At 50.2% G+C, this 24,437-nt stretch overlaps 1 protein-coding gene across 4 annotated transcripts in view; it reads right to left on the bottom strand.

Moving 5' to 3' along the window:
• The window catches only part of SEZ6L2 (seizure related 6 homolog like 2), an 88,902-nt gene extending 78,984 nt beyond the window's left edge, over positions 1-9,918 (bottom strand). For 2 of the 4 annotated variants that reach the window (XM_088457532.1, XM_088457535.1), the window contains exons 1-2: positions 9,543-9,917; positions 3,939-4,088 (exon numbers count right to left, since the gene is read on the bottom strand). In XM_088457532.1, the coding sequence (XP_088313658.1) occupies positions 3,939-4,088; positions 9,543-9,597 (205 nt within the window). In that variant the 5' untranslated portion in view covers positions 9,598-9,917. Of the gene's footprint in view, positions 1-3,938; positions 4,089-9,542 lie in introns of all 4 variants that reach the window. The other 2 variants (XM_088457533.1, XM_088457534.1) reach the window with 2 other exon arrangements.
• Between the last annotated feature and the right edge of the window lie 14,519 nt (positions 9,919-24,437).

Genomic DNA, 24,437 nt, shown 5'->3' with positions numbered 1-24,437 from the left:
GGGGCGGCTGTCGATGTTGATCGCCTCGTTTGGAAGGCGAGGCGGCGGGGTGGCTGGGCAAACGGAGGTGTTCCTGAAGGAACACCTGCCGTTTGTGGGCGGCCCTACTGACATCACTCGTCAGTAGTGAGCGTCCAGCTCTATTAGAGCAGGAGTCCACTGGGGCTTGCGGCAACGAGACCCTACCGCAAGGGTCTCGTCGCAAGCCGAATGGTTGCAAAGGTCTTGACCATCGCGACCATCACCTGGCCGCTCGCATAAGCTGTGGGTGGTAACCCACAGCTATGTGAGCGGCCAAGAGGCCGCAACTAATAAAAAACAGCGCCCGCCCTGATTCAGAGCAAGCACTCGCTTTTTGCGAGCGCCTCTGAATCAGGGCCTTAGTATTTCCCTGACATTCGAACTCTCTGGGTCAGATACAGAATTGTACGGTATTACACAGCTGCACGTGTGTTACAAACACAAAGATGACCAGACTGTGGGCCCGATTCATAGATGGACGCAGCGCTGATATTTACACAGATTGAGCATTTGTTGGCTAGTGCGCATGTGTGTAAGCCGCACTGAGGCCCTGATTCAGAGCCGGACGCTCTGACAGAGCACTCGCTCTGAATCAGGGCCGTCCCTCCTCCTTTTTGGAGCGGCCTCCTGGCCGCTCGCATAGCTGTGGGTGACCACCCACAGCTATAGCGAGCGGCCAGGAAGATGGTCGCAATGGTCAAGACCATCGTGACCATCGGGCTTGCAACAAGACCCTTGCGGTAGGGTCTCGCTGCCGCAAGCCCTGGAGTGCTTTTGGCTCTATCAGAGCCAAAATCATTCCCACTGACATCGCTAGTGATGTCAGTGGGGCCGGCCCCAGACGGTAGGCGTTCCCATGGGAATGCCTCCGTCTGGGCAGCCACACCCACCAAAGGGGGCGTGCTGTCAATCACCATCGACAGCACGCCCCCTTTGGTGCGAGACCCATAACGACGGCTTGGCCGTCGTTATTCGGGTCTCACGCATGCGCACGATGGAGCAGCCTCCGTCGTGCGCATGCGCACTTGGGCAACATCGACCGGGTTGCAAGCGCTCACGAGCGTGTCTGAATCAGGCGCAGAGCATGCACAGTGATTGAATTTCCTCGCAAAACGAGTGACAGGTAGTCAGCGTTTGGGGGGAGGTAACGGGGGGTGGTTAGAGAAACGCAGGCGCGTCGGACCGTTTAAACACTGTTTTCTGGGCGTCCATAAATCAGTCACTGCGTCCTTGCTGGCAGCAGGAGAGCTCTCTGCTTGAATAGAGACCCACTATGTCTGTGGCAGCTTATGCTGGGTATACACTAGACTTGCAGACGATGCGATGGTCGGCAATGATTTCCCTTGAACTCCCGGACAAACGATCTAGTGCATACCCACTTTGCAATCTAACAAATGACCGAACGATATATCGAGCATCGTTTGGTGGTTAGATCGTTAACTATAAATAGTTATCATATCGCCTGTTCGTCCTACAGAGTGTACACACTACACGAACTGCGGGAAATCGTTAACAAGATTGTCAGATTGAGCTGCATGTATGCAAGACCTGATGATGCGACCTACGATGTCGCGGGAGCGCACATAGGACCTGAAGCGTTCGCTCGTAGCTGGGCAATGTTCGCATTCTGTGCATGCATATACATCGCAGTGCGCGTGTGCGAACCAGTGCGAAAGCTTGGGAAGCGTTCGCTCGCTGCGCACAGACTGCCCAGTAGAGTGAGTGACAGGAGAAGCGGTTTGTGGGTGGTGACGGGCTGGCCATTACCAACGGGGGAGTGGAGGTGCGAACACCGGCGTGCCTGAGCGTCTTAACGCCGTTGCAGAGGCGTGCATAATTAACAGGCAGCATCATTGTACACGTCACCTGGTTGTATTTCAGACTAAAGTGCTCGCAGTGCTTGCGGCAGGGTACAGTCAACCTCAAGCACTGCGTTCACTTCCGATGGTACCCGATGTACCGATGGTTGCATACACTTCCATGAGATAACATGCGCAAGTGGGCGTCTTAAGAATGGCTGGTGGGCATCTGCATACACAAAGTGATCGCACACCAAGACATAGTGGGCGTGCTAACGCCTTGCTGTGCGATCGCCTGTCTTGCTGGGCGTGCGCTGGATTTGTATACGCTGGGTGCGAGCGAACGCATCTAGCGAGCAGGTCTGAATCAGGTCCATAGTGGGTACACACTTGATTATTTCAACGATTTGTCATTTCGATGCGTCAGAATCAGCCAAATTGTTCAAAATATTGTCTAGTGAGTACGCACTAGACGATATTTTGAGCGATTTGTCCGACTTACTCAGAATGCTGATGGCCGCCTGATCTGTGTTCGATGTTCCAGTTTTGTGCGTGAGCGGCGGATGGGAGATGCTGTCAGTGGGCGCTTCTAAGCACTGAACGGCGAGTGATTCATTTGCATATTTTCACAGTTGCAATCCATGACAGATCGCAGCTGCGACGGCTTTTGCGCCCGTCTCTGAATCAGGCCCCATGATCCCACTACAGTACAGCTGACAGTGAGAGTCATGCTCCGCATTTCTGCAGGGCAAGTCGGCAAGTGTGTTAGTCACATTCTGCCTGCTCAGAGAAGCTATTTCTCCTAACATGACACATGGGGCCTGATTCAGACCCGCTCGCAAGATGTGATCGCTCGCTTGCAGAAAGGGGCTGGATATGTAAATTAAGCGCTCGCACTGCGTCACGTAAGGACGCCCACTGTGTGTTAACGAGCTACTGCAAAGTGCGCTCGCAAGTGTCTGAAGATGCCCCCTTGCCACTCGCAACACACGTCATCTCTGGGAAATGTATGATTAATCGGGACCATCGTGAGCCATCGAAGCTGCTCGCAGCCCTTGGGGTTGCCTTTCCCCGCCGCAAGCACTGCGATCAATGCGGGCTGAAATACATGCAGGTGTCGTGTACAATGATGCTACTTTGCTAATTATGCACACCCTTTAAATGCCGTTTTGGCGGGCAGACACGCCTGCGTTGGCAAGCACCATCCCTTGTTACCACCCACAAATGGCGCTATCTGTCACTCAAAGCAGCGACCTGATAGTGACTTACGAGCTACCAAAAGCAGATCGCAATGAATTGCTTGCGCACACGCGCACTGTGATGTATATGCATGCGCAGATGGGCGAAAATCGCTCTGAGCGAGCGATCGCCCCTTAGCGAGCGGGTCTGAATCAGGTCCATGGGCTGCTGAGTGACGAAAGAGTGCATGCTGGACATATGTAAAACATTTAGTTATTGTAGGCATGTTATTTCAATCAGTAAAAAAAGTACTTTGATCCACATTCATTTAAAATATTAGCTTTACTTGCGCTAAGATATAGGGGGAAATGTAATTGCCTGCGAGATGCAGGGCATCAGTAAGATCCTGGCGAGTCTACCAAATGTTTTAAAGAGGCAATCGTTTGCAGGCAAAACCAGGTTGGTTTTGCATTTTTAAATTATTGCCACTTTAAAATATTGGGCAGGCTGGAATTGTGCCAATACCTGCATTTTGCAGGTGTTTACATATACTCCCCCATGGTCTTTTAAAACATAATTGGTGTTTGAAGAGCACCTGTCACCTACACATATAAACACACTTCCCAACACTGTGGAATTATAAATTGGATAGGTACTGAAGGGGATCTATCCACTTCCATTATAAATTGGGACAAGTATGAAAGGGGTGTGGCCATGTCCCAGGGCGTGTGGCCATATCACAGCAGCGCCCCCACTCTCCTGGGAGTATGCCTAGCGCTTCCAAAACACTAGGACGCCCCAACACCATCTTCCCTCCCCTAAAAACCATCAATTGGGACTGCCCTGACTAAACTGGGGCAGTTGGGAGGTATGCATTAGGAACAGCCATTTGGTAGCCCAAAATAATATTCATTAGCAATTAGCATTCATCTATCTCACCTGCAAAGAAGCTGTCCTGTCCCAGAAAGTCTTTCTTCATGACAGCCCTGTGGACAAGCTGCTCAAGGGAGACAGGGTCTGAGCGCCCCAGGGGTGATGTGTGCAGAAAATCAGGCATTTCTGTGGCCTCCTCATCCAGCAGGGGCAGTCCTGTGGGCAGAAGATAAAGGCTTAGGGGTAAATTTACTACAGTGAGAGTTTTTAGAAGTGAGTTTTAAAAGTGATATTGCCCATAGCAACCAATCAGATTCTAGCTGTTATCTTCTAGAGGGTGCTAGTTAAATGTTAAGTAGAATCTGATTCGTTGCTATGGGCAACATCACTTTTAAAACTCACTTCTAAAACTCTCACTTTAGTAAATTTTACCCCGTGTGTTACTTTTCTCAGGACCCAGTAAATATGTCCGAGCCACAGCTGTATGCGCCTTATCTGTCCTCTCACCCATGTAACCATTATCCCTACTATGCTCCCTCTGACACAGCGGTACTAAAACACACACCAAAAGTCCGGCAGTATAGCAATGATGGTATCATAAAGAGATTGACAAATGATAAAAACATAATAAGTGTATAGCCCCACCATTGTCTGCTGCTTTGTACAATTGGAGCATACGGTATTTGCTATAGAGTATGCACACATGCTATAGACAGTGATAGTTGTAATGCCTTCAGTCAGTGTGACACACAATCTAGTGTCCCTGTCACCTAATCACATTGGAGGCGGCCATTTTGTGGGCTGAACTCTTATTTATGGGACAACAGTTTATACAGTTTCCTGGGAATTAGTGACATCACTGAGGCGTAAGGCAGTTTGCGATATTCCTAGAGAACCGATAGCGTAAAAAAAAAAGGTTCAGCCCACAAAATGGCTGTTCCACTTTGAGTAGGTGATAAGTACATTTATATATGACACCTGACTGATTATATGTCATGAAGATAAGATTTCTATTGTGTGCATGTCACCTGTATCCATATTATCCCCCTACAGACACACTTTAGGGGTATATTTACTACAGTTGCAGGTTTAGAGAAGTGGAGATGTTGCCCATAGCAACCAATCACATTCTACTCATCATTTATCTAGCACCTTCTAGAAGATAATAGCTAGAATCTGATTGGTTGCTATGGACAACAAATCCACTTCTAAAAAAACGCAGTAAATATACACTTAGGGCCATATTCAATATGGGGCGAAAAGTCCGTCATTTTCGCCTGTTTCAATTATCCCCATATTCAATTTCAAAGACTTTTCGCCGGTGCGAAAAGCTTTTGTTAAAAAACGGGGATCATTTTTCACCATGTAATACATGGCGAAAAAAGTGCAGAATTGGGGTTTAGGGGTACGGGATAAAAAAAAAATAGCCTGCATCCCTGGAAGTGTCTTCTAAAAGTATTCTGTGTTTTCAAAATCCTCAGGACACCCCAAAAAATGTACGTTCATTTTGGAGGCGAAAAAAAAAATATTGGGGAACAAAGTTTTAAACTAGCGAAGTTGACTCAGGGGGGGGTTCCCAAATATGCGGCAGGTGTTTTCTAGAATACGGGTGGTAGCGGCAGGTGGATTTTTGGAGAATTTTAAAAAATGACTTTAGGGACTTAAAAATATGCTTGCACCCATTTTCATGTACCCCAAATTTGATGGGCATAGTTATTTCCCCCCCTCCCAAAAAAAAGATAAATGCTATTCTTCACAGGCGCATTTATGCACCTGCCGCGGCTATTTAAAAACCTGACTTACCTTCAGCAGGCCAAATCGGGGGTGCCTATAGTGATCCCCCATGTCAGACCATCTTTAGGGGGGGGGTGCCAGGATGATTTCCCGAAAACTGACAGGACTTCCATACTTGCCTTTCCGCCGGGTCCCGTTTTCGCCAGATCCTAATTGAATACGGGGATAAAGCGGGTACGTGCCCGATACTTTATCCCAGAAAAAACTGCGATGATTGAATATGGCCCTTAATCTCTTTCACCCTCTCTCTTTTTCTCCCTCTTTAATACTCTCTATGGGGCATATTTAGCAAGTAATATTTTTGGGATAAACAGCAAAAACACCCCAGTTTTTGGGGGATACCCACAGATATTAAGGGTCCCCCTCTCCGATATCTGCCACAGTCCCTCCATTTCCGATAGCAGAAGCAGCCCCATAACTTTCTGTAGGGGCTATGAAGCTGTCAGATTTACAAAGCTCCCGTATGCGAATCTTGGACCCAGCAGCAAATGCCATCTTTAGATGGCGTTAGGCTGTTATAGCCTGCGGGCTACAGTCACAAGATTTATCCCCACTGCTGTCCGCTCGTACATACACCAATCGACGTCGTCACATGCGCAGTACCGCAGCAGCTGGCTAAAATAAAAAGCTTACGTCTACTGATCGCCGGGATGTGCTCCGGTCCTTGCGACTGACTTGTGATACATTTAGGCAAATCAGGATTTTTATTGTCGCAAATTTTCCCCTCCCTCTCTGTCTCTTTCTCTCTGGGGCCTATTCATCATATGATAAACGGCCCGGTAACCATGCGGAAAAGCTAGTTTACGTATATTTAAGTTACCGGGCCATTCATCATCAGGGGTCTGATAGAACCCCCCCTCCGGTATTCAGCAAACTCCGTAGACTGAACGTTTTCGGAGTTTGCTTCCGAGAACAAGCGCCATGTTCAGATCTTTCTCGGATCCCCGCGCCTTCCTATGGGAAGAAGTTCCGGGGATGCGAAGAGGAATCCCAGCGGATCCCTCCGCCGCCTCCTCACTACCTCCCCAGCGGCTTTGCGCATGCGTGACCCTCTCTTTCTATCCTCCCCCTCTTTCTCTCTCTCTTGACCCTATATCCTCCTTCTGTTTCTATCCCTTAATGTCTCTCCCCCTTCTCTATATCCCCTTCTCTTTCTATTCCATCTCCTACTCTCCCTCTCTCTATCCCTCTCTTTCTCTCTATCTACCATATATCCCCTTCTCTTCTCTCTCTATCTACCATATATCCTCTTCTCTCTCTCTCTCTTCCCCTTCTTTTTCTATCCCCCCCTCTCTCTCTCTCCCCCCCATATATCCCCTTCCCTTTCTATCCTCTCTCTTTCCTACATATATCCCCCTCTCTTCTCTCTCTCTCTTCCCATTCTTTTTCTATCCCCCCATCTCTCTCACCCCCCCATATATACCCTCCTATTTCTATTTTTCTATACCATACACACACTCTCTCCCTCCCTCCCTCTCCTAATCTTGCTATCTCCTACACTCTCATGTTTCTCTATCCCCTCTGTCTTTACCCCCCTATATCTCCTTCTCTTTCTATATCCTACTCTGTCTATCCCTCTCTCTCTCTTTCCCCCCTATATCCCCTTCTATCCTCTCTCTCCTCTTCTCTCTCTCCCAAATATATACCCTTCTCTGTCTTGTTTCTATCCCCTACACACTCTCTTTCTGTCTCTCTATCCCCTATATATCCCCTATTCTTTCTATCCCCTATACTCTCTCTTTTTTTCCGTGTCCCTCTCTCTCTACCCCTATATCTCCTCTTTCCATACCCTACTCTCTCTATCCCTCTCTATCCCCTCCTCTTTCTCATACACACTCTCTCTCCCCCTCTCTAACTCTTTCTCTATCTCTAGCCCACCTATACCCCCTTCTCTTTCTCTCCCCTACTGTCTCCTTCTCTCCCTCTCTCTATCTCCATGCTCAGTCACTCTCTCTCCCACTCTCTTCCTATCTTACCCTCTCTCTCTCCCCCTCTCTCTCTCTCGCTATTCCTCTCAATCTCCTTCCCACTGTCTCTCTCTCTCTCTCTCTCTCTCACTTCCCCCCTCTCTCTCTCTCCCCCCTCTCTCGCTTTTCCTCTCAATCTCCTTCCCACTGTCTCTCTCTCTCTCCCCCCCCTCTCTCTCTCTCCCCCCCTCTCTTGCTATTCCTCTCAATCTCCTTCCCATTGTCTCTCTCTCTCTATCACTCTCTCTCTCCCTCCCTCCCTCTCTCTCTCTCTCTCTCTCTCTGTCTCTCGCTCTCTCTCAGTCTCTCTCTCTGTCTCTGCCTCTCTGTCTCTCAGGCATGCTGGGGACACAGTACAAGGTAATAAGTCAGAGCTGGGTGGAAATTACACATATATTACCACAGAGGAGGACAGAATGAATAGGGGGCACAGGAAGAGGTAAGAGGTGTATACTGAAGGCTGAGACAGGAGTAGGTGAGAAGACAAGTGAGCAATGAAGATATGATTGAAGAGACAGGATTGGGAATGATCAGCCTTGATTAAATTCTCTGTCACAGAGGTGACAGCAGGGTGGAATACTGGAAGATAACCTAACTCCTGGGAGACAGGCACGTTACACTGTCTGCTCCTGATGTGTACAGCTACCATTAACTCCGTCCTTGCCACACAGGCCTGCAGAGTATCCCGACTCCCCCAGCAACCACATGCAAGCAGCCGCGCAGAGAGCTCAGAAGCTGTTCAGCGACCACCCTATCAGCTGCTGCTCTCTGTCTATACATCTCTATATGTCTGTACCTATACATCTCTATATGTCTGTACCTATACATCTCTATATGTCTGTACCTATACATCTCTATATGTCTGTACCTATACATCTCTATATGTCTGTACCTATACATCTCTATATGTCTGTACCTATACATCTCTATATGTCTGTACCTATACATCTCTATATGTCTGTACCTATACATCTCTATATGTCTGCACCTATACATCTCTATATGTCTGTACCTATACATCTCTATATGTCTGTACCTATACATCTCTATATGTCTGTACCTATACATCTCTATATGTCTGTACCTATACATCTCTATATGTCTGCACCTATACATCTCTATATGTCTGTACCTATACATCTCTATATGTCTGCACCTATACATCTCTATATGTCTGCACCTATACATCTCTATATGTCTGTACCTATACATCTCTATATGTCTGCACCTATACATCCTAATGCAATAACCGCACATGCTATGTATTATCAACACATTATTGTAACACAATACATTTCCAAGCATATATATTACGGTAATAGGCAGCAATAATGCAACAGAGTATACACAAAGACAAAAGAAACCACTGGCCTTTTTTTTTCACTACGTTGCAAACATTACAGGCATGGGCAAAATCCAATATACACTGCCTGTTTTAACGCACATGCAGATATATATATGTGTGTCTGTGTGTTTGTATGTATGTATGTAAATTTCAATGTGTGTGTGTGTATATATATATATATATATATTTATTTATTTACATACAATAAACCTTTTATATAAAGCTCTGAATCTAACATAAATAGTATGAAGACATAATACATAGCGACAGATTAATGTACAATATTGATCTATGCTAGTGCCCCCTATTATTAAAACCTCCCACGATCCATCGATATAAAGCCAAAGGCATATTTCTATGAACATATCAATCTGTATTCGGTCACATGTGTTTGTATGTCAGTATATTGGCCCCCTGCCCCCACCCCTGTACATAATGCAGATGATTGCTGTATATGTTCTGTGCAGTGCACGCTTATAAATATGATTTATATACATATGGGGTCCCCCATGCACACTCATGTATCACTGCAGCAGTTTGCTGGGTCTCAGCCATGCCCCTTACCTTGTACAGAAGCCAGGATCAGCAGCACCGAGGAGATGGCATGAAGAACCGGCATCCTGCCCTCCAGATCTACCCTAGCCAGGGTTCTCCGTGCAGTGACTATGTACCCAGGGAGATGGAGCTGTACTGGTCCCTGACTGTGCAGTCTGCTGGAGGATGCTGCGATGCTCAGATACACCTCCTTGTGTCTTATGGGAAAGGTGCAGCTTTCTCCCACCTACAAGATCAAGCCCCCCTCCCTCTCCTGCCCCCTTGGCTGGTGGAATCTTGGCTGAGGGTCCCCAGCTAGGGAAGATATCAGTCCTGCAGGGGTGCTGTGATATTGGGGGGGTCTGGCAGCTGAAGGGGCTTCTGTACCCAAGAGCTGAATCAATATGACTTTTAGGAGGGGAGAGGAGGGCGGAGGAGGGACAGGAAATGTGTAGCCAGATGGGACCCAGACCAAATCGTGTCCCCTGTGGGGATAGGGACAGGGGTGTCTGTTAACCCTTTGTGGATGAGATTGAACCTGCTAATGGGGGTCTCTCGCCTTTGTGTAGCTACACATTGATCAGGATGACTCAGTGTAAAATTTAGAACCTTTCCTCTAATGTCCCCAGGCCTGACCCTCTGCCCCCTCTGCCTGTCATTGTTACACTGGGGGGGGGGCTGCGGAGTTACAGTGCTAAATGCTTTTCTCTTTTAGTTGCCCCATAGGGGGGTAATTGGGTCTGAAAGCTGCCACATGCCTCTCACTATACAGTTGCCTGACAACAAAGTCAGAGTCTTAATTACCACTCTATTCATTAGTGAATCTGTGTCTATCATGGAGTGCTCTGTGTCAGCACCAGGCCCAGCGGACAGCTCCCTCCTCTCATTATGAAGGGCCTTAGGGCACTTGTGGCTCTCTTGTTCATTTGGAACTAGCAGAAATATGGTTTGCCAGCCTGAGCACCTGCTGGGACTTGTAGTTCCACATCAGGTTATGTAACCCTGCTTTTTTTTGCCATGTCTTCTAGTGCTCCTCATGTGGAGCTCTCATGGGAGACAGCGGTAGGCCTTTTCAGCATGTTGGGCCTGGCAAGAGTCAGCAGTCCCTATTTTCCTCTCTCTTTTTGCATAGTAGGGAGTAATGTTTGTGTGCTCCTTACTTCCCCTGTCTCCTTCTGTTATGTTTTATTTGTCCACAATGTTACCTAAGTCTCTTCCAAATATCTCCCATCTCCCCCTCCTCTTTCTGTCACTCTGTGTTCTCCATCACTCCTTTACCTTATGCTCCCCCCCCCACCTCCCCTACCCATACTCTCCCTGTGCCCTCTCTCTCTCCTCCCCCCTCATACTCTCTCCTCCCCCCTCTCTCCTCCCTACTCTCTGCATTGCAGGCTCTGCTAGGCACTGGGAGCATTACCACTACCGTTATATCAGAGGGATGAGGAGAGACCCACACACAGAGAGGAGATAGAAGAGACAGGCAGATATAGACAGACTGAGGGGAGAGAGTGTGTGGGGGGTATACTGAGTGAGACACACAGGGAGGCACACACAGAGCCAGCTGACATGTGACAATGTTACCGACATACGTATCATCACGTAACACATTCTGCACCAACATTTCCTTATTGGTAAGACAGCATCTACATGTCACGTTACATACACACAATATATGTGTATATATATATATATATATATATATCACATACTGCAGATGAATTACATCTTTCAACTTCATATTAGGAAACACTGGTGTCTTTATAGCAGGCTGGCCCTCCTGGAACTACAATTCCCAGCATTCTATGACAGGTGTATGAATAGTGGAAAACCCATTTTTTGTAAGCTACTATAATGACTGCTGAATCTGTCTCCTCCCTCTTATTTGCAGCAATATTCCATGGGCATTAGGGGAAAAGTGCTAACAGTAGACATAGATTATAAATAATAAGTCCAAGCGTGCTATACAGATACATATATATACTTTCATCAGGAAGGGTTTATATACTAACATTGCTCAAATTCCTACTAAAGTCACAGCAACCAATCAGATGCCAGTTTTCATTGAATAACTAGATAGAGAAGTGCTGATTGGTTGCTATAGTTTCAGTGCAGTTTTGCTCCTTTGAAGATACCACAAAACTATCCTGATTTTAGGGGATTGTCTCACTCTCCCGCCAGTCAGAACCATAGTGAATAGGTTGCCGGCTGGGCTGTTACAGTGTCGGGATAGACATCACAAGGTAACCACTCAATGGCAGAGTGACAACCGAATAGGGTGTTTGTTTGGGGAAGAGAGTGAGATTATGGGTGGCCTAGCAGGCCATGGGGGAGATTCATCAAAGCTTGGAGAAAGATAAAGGGGGAGATTTATCAAGCCCTGAAGATAGATAATTTTACAGGCTGTATTTGAAAAATGACAGTTACGAGCTGATTGGTTGGTATTTTAAACCTTCTCCAATGCTTGATACATTTCCCCCAAGTACCAACTAATCAGCTTCTAACTGTCATTTTACAGGCTGTGTTTGAAAAATGACAGGAGCTCGTTGGTTGGTACTTTATCTTTCTCCAAGCTTTGATAAGTCTCCCCCCACGCCCCTCTACCATTGGTATGCTTAAACTCAACTTTAGGAACCTAAATCAGAATGGGGGACTTTTTTCTCCTCTCTGGGAGAAGGCCAGGGAGTGGATGCAGCCGATCACGGAGGAGGCGGGGCTGGGTGCTTCTCATCATTAGGCCCTGTTCCTATCATGTGGGTCTATGAGGAGAAGGAGGTGGGGCTGGGTGCTTCTCATCATTAGGCCCTGTTCCCATCATGTGGGTCTATGAGGAGGAGGCGGGGCTGGGTGCTTCTCATCATTAGGCCCTGTTCCCATCATGTGGGTCTATGAGGAGGAGGCGGGGCTGGGTGCTTCTCATCATTAGGCCCTGTTCCTATCATGTGGGTCTATGAGGAGGAGGTGGGGCTGGGTGCTTCTCATCATTAGGCCCTGTTCCTATCATGTGGGTCTATGAGGAGGAGGAGGTGGGGCTGGGTGCTTCTCATCATTAGGCCCTGTTCCTATCATGTGGGTCTATGAGGAGGAGGAGGTGGGGCTGGGTGCTTCTCATCATTAGGCCCTGTTCCTATCACGTGGGTCTATGAGGAGGAGGAGGTGGGGCTGGGTGCTTCTCATCATTAGGCCCTGTTCCTATCATGTGGGTCTATGAGGAGGAGGAGGAGGCGGGGCTGGGTGCTTCTCATCATTAGGCCCTGTTCCTATCATGTGGGTCTATGAGGAGGAGGAGGCGGGGCTGGGTGCTTCTCATCATTAGGCTCTGTTCCCATCATGTGAGTCTATGAGGAGGAGGAGGCGGGGTTGGGTGCTTCTCATCATTATGCCCTGTTCCCATCATGTGGGTCTATGAGGAGGAGGAGGCGGGGCTGGGTGCTTCTCATCATTAGGCCCTGTTCCCATCATGTGAGTCTATGAGGAGGAGGAGGCGGGGCTGGGTGCTTCTCATCATTAGGCCCTGTTCCTATCATGTGAGTCTATGAGGAGGAGGCGGGGCTGGGTGCTTCTCATCATTAGGCCCTGTTCCTATCATGTGAGTCTATGAGGAGGAGGAGGCGGGGCTGGGTGCTTCTCATCATTAGGCCCTGTTACCATCATGTGGGTCTATGAGGAGGAGGAGGAGGAGGCGGGGCTGGGTGCTTCTCATCATTAGGACCTGTTCCTATCATGTGGGTCTATGAGGAGGAGGAGGCGGGGCTGGGTGCTTCTCATCATTAGGCCCTGTTCCCATCATGTGGGTCTATGAGAAGGAGGAGGAGGCGGGGCTGGGTGCTTCTCATCATTAGGCCCTGTTCCCATCATGTGAGTCTATGAGAAGGAGGAGGAGGCGGGGCTGGGTGCTTCTCATCATTAGGCCCTGTTCCAATCATGTGAGTCTATGAGGAGGAGGAGGCGGGGCTGGGTGCTTCTCATCATTAGGCCCTGTTCCTATCATGTGGGTCTATGAGGAGGAGGAGGTGGGGCTGGGTGCTTCTCATCATTAGGCCCTGTTCCCATCATGTGGGTCTATGAGGAGGAGGAGGTGGGGCTGGGTGCTTCTCATCATTAGGCCCTGTTCCCATCATGTGGGTCTATGAGGAGGAGGCGGGGCTGGGTGCTTCTCATCATTAGGCCCTGTTCCTATCATGTGGGTCTATGAGGAGGAGGAGGTGGGGCTGGGTGCTTCTCATCATTAGGCCCTGTTCCTATCATGTGGGTCTATGAGGAGGAGGAGGCGGGGCTGGGTGCTTCTCATTATTAGGTCCTGTTCCCATCATGTGGGTCTATGAGGAGGAGGAGGAGGCGGGGCTGGGTGCTTCTCATCATTAGGCCCTGTTCCCATCATGTGGGTCTATGAGGAGGAGGAGGCGGGGCTGGGTGCTTCTCATCATTAGGCCCTGTTCCCATCATGTGGGTCTATGAGGAGGAGGAGGCGGGGCTGGGTGCTTCTCATCATTAGGCCCTGTTCCCATCATGTGAGTCTATGAGGAGGAGGAGGCGGGGCTGGGTGCTTCTCATCATTAGGCCCTGTTCCTATCATGTGGGTCTATGAGAAGGAGGAGGAGGCGGGGCTGGGTGCTTCTCATCATTTGGCCCTGTTCCCATCATGTGGGTCTATGAGGAGGAGGAGGCGGGGCTGGGTGCTTCTCATCATTAGGCCCTGTTCCCATCATGTGGGTCTATGAGGAGGAGGAGATGGGGCTGGGTGCTTCTCATCATTAGGCCCTGTTCCTATCATGTGGGTCTATGAGGAGGAGGAGGCGGGGCTGAGTGCTTCTCATCATTAGGCCCTGTTCCCATCATGTGGGTCTATGAGGAGGAGGAGGCGGGGCTGGGTGCTTCTCATCATTAGGCCCTGTTCCCATCATGTGGGTCTATGAGGAGGAGGAGGCGGGGCTGGGTACTTCTCATCATTAGGCCCTGTTCCCATCATTTTGGGTCTATGAGGAGGAGGAGGCGGGGCTGGGTGCTTCTCATCATTAGGCCCTGTTCCCATCATGTGGGTCTATGAGGAGGAGGAGGTGGGGCTGGGTGCTTCTCATTATTAGGCCATGTTCCCATCATGTGGGTCTATGAGGAGGAGGAGGAGGAGGCGGGGCTGGGTGCTTCTCATCATTAGGCCCTGTTCCTATCATGTGGGTCTATGAGGAGGAGGAGGAGGAGGCGGGGCTGGGTGCTTCTCATCATTAGGCCCTGTTCCTATCATGTGGGTCTATGAGGAGGAGGAGGCGGGGCTGGGTGCTTCTCATCATTAGGCCCTGTTCCCATCATGTGGGTCTATGAGGAGGAGGTGGGGCTGGGTGCTTCTCATCATTAGGCCCTGTTCCCATCATGTGGGTCTATGAGGAGGAAGAGGCAGGGCTGGGTGCTTCTCATTATTAGGCCCTGTTCCCATCATGTGGGTCTACGAGGAGGAGGAGGCGGGGCTGGGTGCTTCTCATCATTAGGCCCTGTTCCCATCATGTGGGTCTATGAGGAGGAGGGGCTAAAGGGGAGCAATTCTATGACATTTATATTGGCCTGGGCCCCTCTCCATGGACCCGCGGTTACCGGCATTAAGCCCCCCATCCTGCCCACTTCAGTAGGAAAGGGTGGGATGTGGGAAGATCACCTGTTCTTCTTGGCACCTTCCAGAGATTCAGGAGTCTCCACAGTCTGGTTTGTGGAACTTCCCCCAGATAATCGGGAAAGATAGAAATGAGATTTCACCTTGCAGAGTGACTACATTCCGCTTTCAGAGATAGATATGGGAGCTGCCATCTCTCCCATTCATTGTTACATGTTCTCAGCAAGGGGGGGGGGGGGGGGGAACCTGTGCTCCAAACTATTTGCTTAGTTTAATAAATAAATATTCAATTATGATCGACTCATGGGATAGGCTAGATTTTCCAGCTGACTAATGATTTAGACCCTTGTGGACATCAGCTGTGTTGTCTTTTGGGAATATTGTAGCCCAGGTGAATCCATAAGGTTTAGGGCCTCAGGGAAACTTAGGGGGCATCTCAATTCTCGGCGATGTGCACAGAGTGCACCAATATCTCTGTTCATGTGTCTTTGTGCCCCACAGTTGTACGCAGGAAAACGCTCAACGTATAAGTACGCAGCCGGCCATCACCTTAATGTCCGGCGACATATCACAGAGAGTTGAATTGACACCTTAATGTTTTAAGTGTTGAAAACAATTTTCTGTATACACATTGACCCAGGAACTGGGAATGTCCGCCAGGTAGTGTACGTTGCGTATCTTTCTAAAATGGTAAAATGAGCGATGCTGCATTTGCGATGTGCTGCCATTACGGGCATTCCCATGCTGGTCTAACTGCCCATCGTCTGCATAGCTCTAAATTGAGGGAGGTTCCCTTTAACATCACATTATATTTGTGTTAGGCGGCCTCCATAGGCAAACGCAGGGGGGGTTTCCGGTTGCCTAGAAAACCCCCCCAGCCCACACCATAACCACAGTAGAAATAGTAATACAATAGAATATTACTAATGCTTCATGTTCTATGCGCTCGCAAGCGGGTCAATGGCCGGGCAGTGCGCACACGTGGCGCGCGCACTGCGCCTGCGCGAGCCCCGGAGCAAGTGAGAAATCACTTGCTTTAGCGCTTTATCCAAAATGGCCGGCTGTCGATGTTGATCGACAGCTCGCCCCGTTTGGTAGGCGTGTCTGGGGGGGTGGCTGGCCAAACGGAGGCGTTCCCAAAGTAACGCCTGCCATTTGGGGGCAGCCCCACTGACATCACGAGTGATGTCAGTGGTGAGCTTCCGGCTCTATTAGAGCCGGAAGCTCACTGGGGCTTGCGACGGACGAGACCCTACCACAAGGGTCCTGTCGCAAGCCCGATGGTCGCGACCATCATCTGGTCGCTCGCTAAAGCTGTGGGTGGTCACCCACAGCTTAGCGAGCGGCCAGGGGGCCGGACAAAAAAAAACATGCGGCCGCCCTGATTCAGAGCGAGCGCTCGCTTTTTGCGAGCGGCTCTGAATCAGGCCCTTAGTATGATCACTGATCCTGTATATGCTGGGATTTTGACACTAAAAAATTCAAAACACTTTGTATGATGCATATTAAAGCTGGATAAGTGCCAATTATGCCCTCTTCATGGACTAGTCAAACTCGTAAAATTAAGCATTTGGAAACCCCCCTCGCGGCACGTCCCCTTGGATTAACCATGCCCCCCCTTCACACGCGAGTGCAGGACGGACTGCCAAGGCTGATATACAGCCCCAGTCCATCCCTGACGGTGAACATGTGTACGCACGAAGCTGATCCGTATCACGTGAGTATCTGGGGAGCGTCGCGGGCATGTGAGCCGGCTTCTGCTATCGCCCCTAGTGTGAGATGAGGCGCCTGTTTCTGTCGGGTCTTTAGCAGCCGGCTTGGGTTCAGTACGTCCGGATGCTGATGATGACGGCTGCGGAAGTAGAAGCAGTGAACGGGATGGGCTTCCACATACAGACGCACGGATATTCGGCGTACATGGCCGGATTCTCACATTAGCAAAAGCAAGTAAGCAGGCTGCACAGAAAAGTGGCTGCACCTGCGTTCGTACTGCTGGAAGAAGGCTCCGGAGCACCCGGCCCTGCCACCTAAGTGCATGACGTTGAGCAAAGGGGGGCGAGGCCACCAGCACTGAGGAGTGCAGCACTGCCCGGATCATACTGAGGATACTCCGAGTGGCTGTAAGGACAGCACAATGGCATACCTCCCAACATGACCCTCTCCAGGAGGGACACAATGCTCTGGTCCTGGACTTCCCTGGTAAGAGGCGGGGCTGCAGCGCAGTTCAAAATTCAAATAGGGGAGTCACACCAACTGTCATTTCACACACTGCCCAACATCACTGGCTGGGACTCACTGGCAGTTGGTGTGACTCCCCTATTTGAATATTGGACTGTGCTGCAGCCCCGCCCCTGGAACCTCCACCAATCATAACTTACCAGGGAAGTCCAGGACCAGAGCGTTGTGTCCCTCCTGGAGAGGGTCATGTTGGGAGGTATGCCATGACGCGGCGATTCCGGCTGCAGGGTGCTGTTACAGTCACCCTGCTAGCCAAAAGCAAGCACCAAGGGGCAGTGACGGTACCACCCACAGAGATCCGCGCTCTGTGCAGCGGCAATGCTCACACAACCCTAGTTACGGCCATGTGCGTCCGACCCTTAGAATAAGTCCCATAACCTTCTGGTCAGTACAACCGTCTTTACCGCATGGTCCCCCCAGATATTGTTAATACGGACCATTTATTGAAATAAGCATTAAGGGTATTATACAATAGCGTATATATCACAGTGCGCGAAACAGATGCTGCGAGGATGCGCAGACCCATGGCAGAGTGATTGACAGGACATGCCGTTTGTGGGTGGTGACACAGGGGTGGTCGGGCAAATGCAGGCGTGCCAGTGCGTCTCAACGCCGTTTCAGGGGCGTGCATAAATTAGCCACTGCGATACCAGACGCCGCCTGAGGACTCATAGCGCGCGCTGTAGTAAGCAATTCCTGAGTGAGGTCTGACCTGCCTTAGCTCTGCGTCCGAGTCCGATGTTACTCCATGTTACCGATTGTTTCGCTATGTTGCCCAAGTATATGGATGTGAGTAAGGGGAAGTGGGCGTCCTTATGGTAAGCTGTGATCACAATGAGAATGCAAACATTTACATATCACCGCTGATATTAGCAGCTGCGCTGCGTGCTTATAAGCAGAATAGCGATCCGCGCTTAATCAGGCCCACAGTCTGCAGTGAGCCCAGGTCCCAGCAGCACTTGGATAAGGTCCCGGACCCTGCAGCAGATAGACCATACTTGCTGACAATATGGCTGCCCCCTCCAGCAAGAGGCCGCCAGGTCGTCACTGGGGTGGCTCCCACTACACAATGACGATATTACTGACATTGTGCAGTAGGGGCGGGTCCACGATGACGCGATTCAGCACAAATTGCAGCATCAGCTTTCCCGGACCGCCCTCTTGTATTCTATATATGGACGGCTTCGGTGGGAAGTGAACGATGGTTGGGTGTGGCGGGGTAGTTTTCAGCCTGGAGACTTGTTCACTCTTCTGGGCGACTGGGAGCGCCATCCGAATTTTGGGAGCCTCCTGGCCATTCTGGGAGAGTAGGTAGGTATAAGATAGACCAGCCCCGAAGGAGGTGTGTAGTGTGACATTCTCCTGTCATAGAGGAGGAGCTGACAGTCTCCTGGGGCAATCTAGTATCTTCGGTGAAGCTGGGCTGTTCCCGGAGTGATGTTATCGGGTGAGACCACGCCCCTTTATTCAGGCCACGCCTCTTTTTCGGTCGGGGCCATCTCCGGGGCGCGGCGGGGATCCAGAGTGCACGCCGGGTATCACCAAACCCTGTGACGCCTCTTCTCAGTCGCATAAATGCAGAAAAGTCGCACATTACAGTGGTCAGTGTACACTAGCAATGCAGGTTTGTTACTTACAGTAGTTTTATTGTAAGTATAGAATGCATGTTTAAAGCTAAAAGCCCCGGTTTGGTGTTGTGGTTGAGCCCCCCCGGGACCTGGTGCACCGAGAAGGGATTATTTGCCCCGACCTGAGCAACAGTCTATGAGGACACATCTGTCTGTGCTTTCTGACGTGCCATTATAGTGGTATGCTGCCAGGCCTTCTGTGCTAGGACCAGGCTGAAACTTGTGGTTCCACATCACAGTATAGCGGGATATGCTGAGTAGTGAGGTTTCACATTGGAGATTGGCAGGACATGCTGTGACTTGTGGTTCCACATAAAAGACTGGAAGGATATGCTGGTAATTGTGGTTCCTCATCAGAGATTGGTAGAACATGCTGAGACTTGTGGTTCAACATCAGAGACTGGCAGGACATGCTGAGACTTGTGGTTCCACATCAGAGACTGGCAGGACATGCTGAGATTGGTATTTCTGGGCTCTGGTTTATTGGATCGTGTATTTCTCTGGCTAGCAAGGCATGCCTAGACTTGTAGTTCTCCTGTGACTGATTGCTTAATCTACCTCACATGCACATGCGTAACTACTGATCCCCGCTACTACCCCATCCCCCTAATCAATGCACATATTGCCGACGAGAGGCACATCAAGGCCAGCTCACTGGTTGAAAGCCTAGTGATGTGTAAAGAAACTAATGGCTTGGCATTGTACTCTGCCAAGGGAAAGATGTCTCGTTTTTAGTACAATCCAATGAATTAATAGATTTCAACGTAGCACCAGACCCGCGTTTAAAGAACCTGTCACACAAACAGATTCCTTTTCTGCTGTATAAATAGCTCCGTCCTCCCGATGCTCCGGCTCATGTTTACACAAGCAGCCATTGTTGTGACTAAATGAGGAGTTAATAGATACACCGATAGCGCACCGTACGCCACCCGGCTTCTCTCCATGTGGCCAGCAAAGGGGCCATGACTGACAAAGGGGAGGGGAAACAGATCAATTTTCTAGTCCAGCAATCACAGCTTACACTAGAACCTAATCAGAATAAAACGCATTAAGGCACCAGCACAGCTGACAAGTGTCATTGTTATTTCAGGAATTACAATTGAGTAAGAGTCTGTGGGCCTGATTCAGAATTGGGAATAGAGAGAGAGATAGCACTTAACTGTGAACCTGGACAGACCATGATGCTGTAAATACATACATTTTATTTTGCATGTAGTGTAAATACTGGTTGCTTTTACATGTAGCCCACAAATACTGCACAGCTTTCTTATTACTCTACAATTTAGATGTCAGTTTAGACACCTCCCTCCCAAATCTAAATTTATCTGCACATTTTACATCTGCCCCCCCTGCAGTGCAGCATGGTGTCACCAAGATGATCAGTTGAGAGAGATATCTCACCTGATTCAGACCCGGTCGCAAGCGTTGAGCACTCGCAACCAGGTCGATGGTGGCCCACAGCGCATGCGCACGTCGACCGGCTCCGTCGTGCGCATGCGCAAGACCCAGCTAGCGACGGGCACTCTGTCGCTCCAAGTCTCACACCAAAGGGGGCAAGCTTTCGATGTTGAGTGACAACTCGCCCCCTTTGGTGGGCGGGTCGGGGGGGTGGCTGCCCAAACGGAGGCGTTCCCATGAGAACGCCCGCCGTTTGGGGGCGGCCCCACTGACATCACAACAGAGCCGAAAGCTCTCCCACTGACATCACAAGTGATGTCAGTGGGAGAGCTTTCGTCTCTGTTAGAGCCGAAAGCTCTCTGGGGCTTGCGATGGGTGAGACCCTACCAAAAGGGTCTCGTCGCAAGCCCGATGGTCGCGATGGTCTTGACCATCGCGAACATCATCCTGGCCGCTCGCAATATCTGTGGGTGGTCACCCACAGCTATGCGAGCGGCCAAGAAGCAGCTCCAAAAAAAAAAAAGCCCGGCCCTGATTAAGAGCGAGCGTCTCTGAATCAGGCCCTCTATTCCCAACTCTGAATCAGGCCCTGTCTCCTGTCTTTTGTGTGTGTGTGAGTGTATAAATGACAGCAAAGGTCACTTATGAAGCTGCATTAATGTGGGGGGCGCAGAGTAAATGCTGTTTTGCAATGTAATGAGTGGGTTCAGGCTCACACAGCACCTGGGGGTTATGGTGCAAGATGGAATCAAATGTGGGGGAACAAAATATGGCTGTGTGATTGGAGAGCTGGGGGAATCGGCGTTCCATGATAAGTGCAGGCTGTGTGTGATTGGAGAGCTGGGAGAATCGGGCATTTAATGATAAGTGCAGGCTGTGTGTGATTGGAGAGCTGGGGGAATCGGGCGTTCCATGATAAGGGCCGGCTGTGTGTGATTGGAGAGCTGGGGGAATCGGGGGTTCCATGATAAGTACAGGCTGTGTGTGATTGGAGAGCTGGGAGAATCAGGCGTTCCATGATAAGGGCCGGCTGTGTGTGATTGGAGAACTGGGGGAATCGGGCATTACATGATAAGTGCAGGCTGTGTGTGATTGGAGAACTGGGGGAATCGGGCATTACATGATAAGAGCAGGCTGTGTGTGATTGGAGAACTGGGGGAATCGGGCATTACATGATAAGAGCAGGCTGTGTGTGATTGGAGAGCTGGGGGAATCGGGCATTCCATGATAAGTGCAGGCTGTGTGTGATTGGAGAGCTGGGGGAATCAGGCATTCCATGATAAGTGCAGGCTGTGTGTGATTGGAGAGCTGGGAGAATCGGGCATTCAATGATAAGTGCAGGCTGTGTGTGATTGGAGAGCTGGGGGAATCAGGCGCTCCATGATAAGGGCCGGCTGTGTGTGATTGGAGCGCTGGGGGAATCGGGCGTTCCATGATAAGTACAGGCTGTGTGTGATTGGAGAGCTGGGAGAATCAGGCGTTCCATGATAAGGGCCGGCTGTGTGTGATTGGAGAACTGGGGGAATCGGGCATTACATGATAAGTGCAGGCTGTGTGTGATTGGAGAACTGGGGGAATCGGGCATTACATGATAAGAGCAGGCTGTGTGTGATTGGAGAACTGGGGGAATCGGGCATTACATGATAAGAGCAGGCTGTGTGTGATTGGAGAGCTCGGGGAATCGGGCATTCCATGATAAGTGCAGGCTGTGTGTGATTGGAGAGCTGGGGGAATCGGGCATTCCATGATAAGTGCAGGCTGTGTGTGATTGGAGAGCTGGGGGAATCGGGCGTTCCATGATAAGTGCAGGCTGTGTGTGATTGGAGAGCTGGGGGAATCGGGCGTTACATGATAAGAGCAGGCTGTGTGTGATTGGTGAGCTGGGGGAATCGGCATTCCATGATAAGTGCAGGCTGTGTGTGATTGGAGAGCTGGGGGAATCGGGCGTTCCATGATAAGTGCAGGCTGTGTGTGATTGGAGAGCTGGGAGAATCGGGCGTTCCATGATAAGTGCAGGCTGTGTGTTATTTGAAGAGCTGGGCGAATCGGGCGTTCCATGATAAGTGCAGGCTGTGTGTGATTGGAGAGGTGGGAGAATCGGGTGTTCCATGATAAGTGCAGGCTGTGTGTGATTGGAGAGCTGGGGGAATCGGGCGTTCCATGATAAGTGCAGGCTGTGTGTGATTGGAGAGCTGGGAGAATCGGGCATTCCATGATAAGTGCCGGCTGTGTGTGATTGGAGAGCTGGGGGAATCGGGCGTTCCATGATAAGTGCCGGCTGTGTGTGATTGGAGAGCTGGGGGAATCGGGCATTCCATGATAAGTGCAGGCTGTGTGTGATTGGAGAGCTGGGGGAATCGGGCATTCCATGATAAGGGCCGGCTGTGTGTGATTGGAGAGCTGGGGGAATCGGGCATTCCATGATAAGTGCAGGCTGTGTGTGATTGGAGAGCTGGGAGAATCGGGTGTTCCATGATAAGTGCAGGCTGTGTGTGATTGGAGAGCTGGGGGAATCGGGCGTTCCATGATAAGTGCAGGCTGTGTGTTATTGGAGAGCTGGGAGAATCGGGCATTCCATGATAAGTGCCGGCTGTGTGTGATTGGAGAGCTGGGGGAATCGGGCATTCCATGATAAGTGCAGGCTGTGTGTGATTGGAGAGCTGGGGGAATCGGGCATTCCATGATAAGTGCAGGCTGTGTGTGATTGGAGAGCTGGGGGAATCGGGCATTCCATGATAAGTGCAGGCTGTGTGTGATTGGAGAGCTGGGAGAATCGGGCATTCCATGATAAGTGCAGGCTGTGTGTGATTGGAGAGCTGGGGGAATCGGGCATTCCATGATAAGTGCAGGCTGTGTGTGATTGGAGAGCTGGGAGAATCGGGCATTCCATGATAAGTGCAGGCTGTGTGTGATTGGAGACTGGGGGAATCGGGCATTCCATGATAAGTACAGGCTGTGTGTGATTGGAGAGCTGGGAGAATCGGGCGTTCCATGATAAAGGCCGGCTGTGTGTGATTGGAGAACTGGGGGAATCGGGCATTACATGATAAGTGCAGGCTGTGTGTGATTGGAGAACTGGGGGAATCGGGCATTACATGATAAGAGCAGGCTGTGTGTGATTGGAGAACTGGGGGAATTGGGCATTACATGATAAGAGCAGGCTGTGTGTGATTGGAGAGCTGGGGGAATCGGGCATTCCATGATAAGTGCAGGCTGTGTGTGATTGGAGAGCTGGGGGAATCAGGCATTCCATGATAAGTGCAGGCTGTGTGTGATTGGAGAGCTGGGGGAATCGGGCATTCCATGATAAGTGCAGGCTGTGTGTGATTGGAGAGCTGGGAGAATCGGGCATTCAATGATAAGTGCAGGCTGTGTGTGATTGGAGAGCTGGGGGAATCGGCGCTCCATGATAAGGGCCGGCTGTGTGTGATTGGAGCGCTGGGGGAATCGGGCGTTCCATGATAAGTACAGGCTGTGTGTGATTGGAGAGCTGGGAGAATCAGGCATTCCATGATAAGTGCAGGCTGTGTGTGATTGGAGAACTGGGGGAATCGGGCATTACATGATAAGTGCAGGCTGTGTGTGATTGGAGAACTGGGGGAATCGGGCATTACATGATAAGAGCAGGCTGTGTGTGATTGGAGAACTGGGGGAATCGGGCATTACATGATAAGAGCAGGCTGTGTGTGATTGGAGAACTGGGGGAATCGGGCATTCCATGATAAGTGCAGGCTGTGTGTGATTGGAGAGCTGGGGGAATCAGGCATTCCATGATAAGTGCAGGCTGTGTGTGATTGGAGAGCTGGGGGAATCGGGCGTTCCATGATAAGTGCAGGCTGTGTGTGATTGGAGAGCTGGGGGAATCGGGCATTACATGATAAGAGCAGGCTGTGTGTGATTGGTGAGCTGGGGGAATCGGGCATTCCATGATAAGTGCAGGCTGTGTGTGATTGGAGAGCTGGGGGAATCGGGCGTTCCATGATAAGTGCAGGCTGTGTGTGATTGGAGAGCTGGGAGAATCGGGCGTTCCATGATAAGTGCAGGCTGTGTGTTATTTGAAGA

The sequence above is a fragment of the Taudactylus pleione genome, unplaced genomic scaffold (assembly GCF_031769625.1).
Source record: "Taudactylus pleione unplaced genomic scaffold, aTauple2 ptg000762l, whole genome shotgun sequence".
NCBI lineage: Eukaryota > Metazoa > Chordata > Amphibia > Anura > Myobatrachidae > Taudactylus > Taudactylus pleione.
Note: the sequence above shows the minus strand (reverse complement) of the source record. Positions and strands in the feature narration are given on the sequence as shown.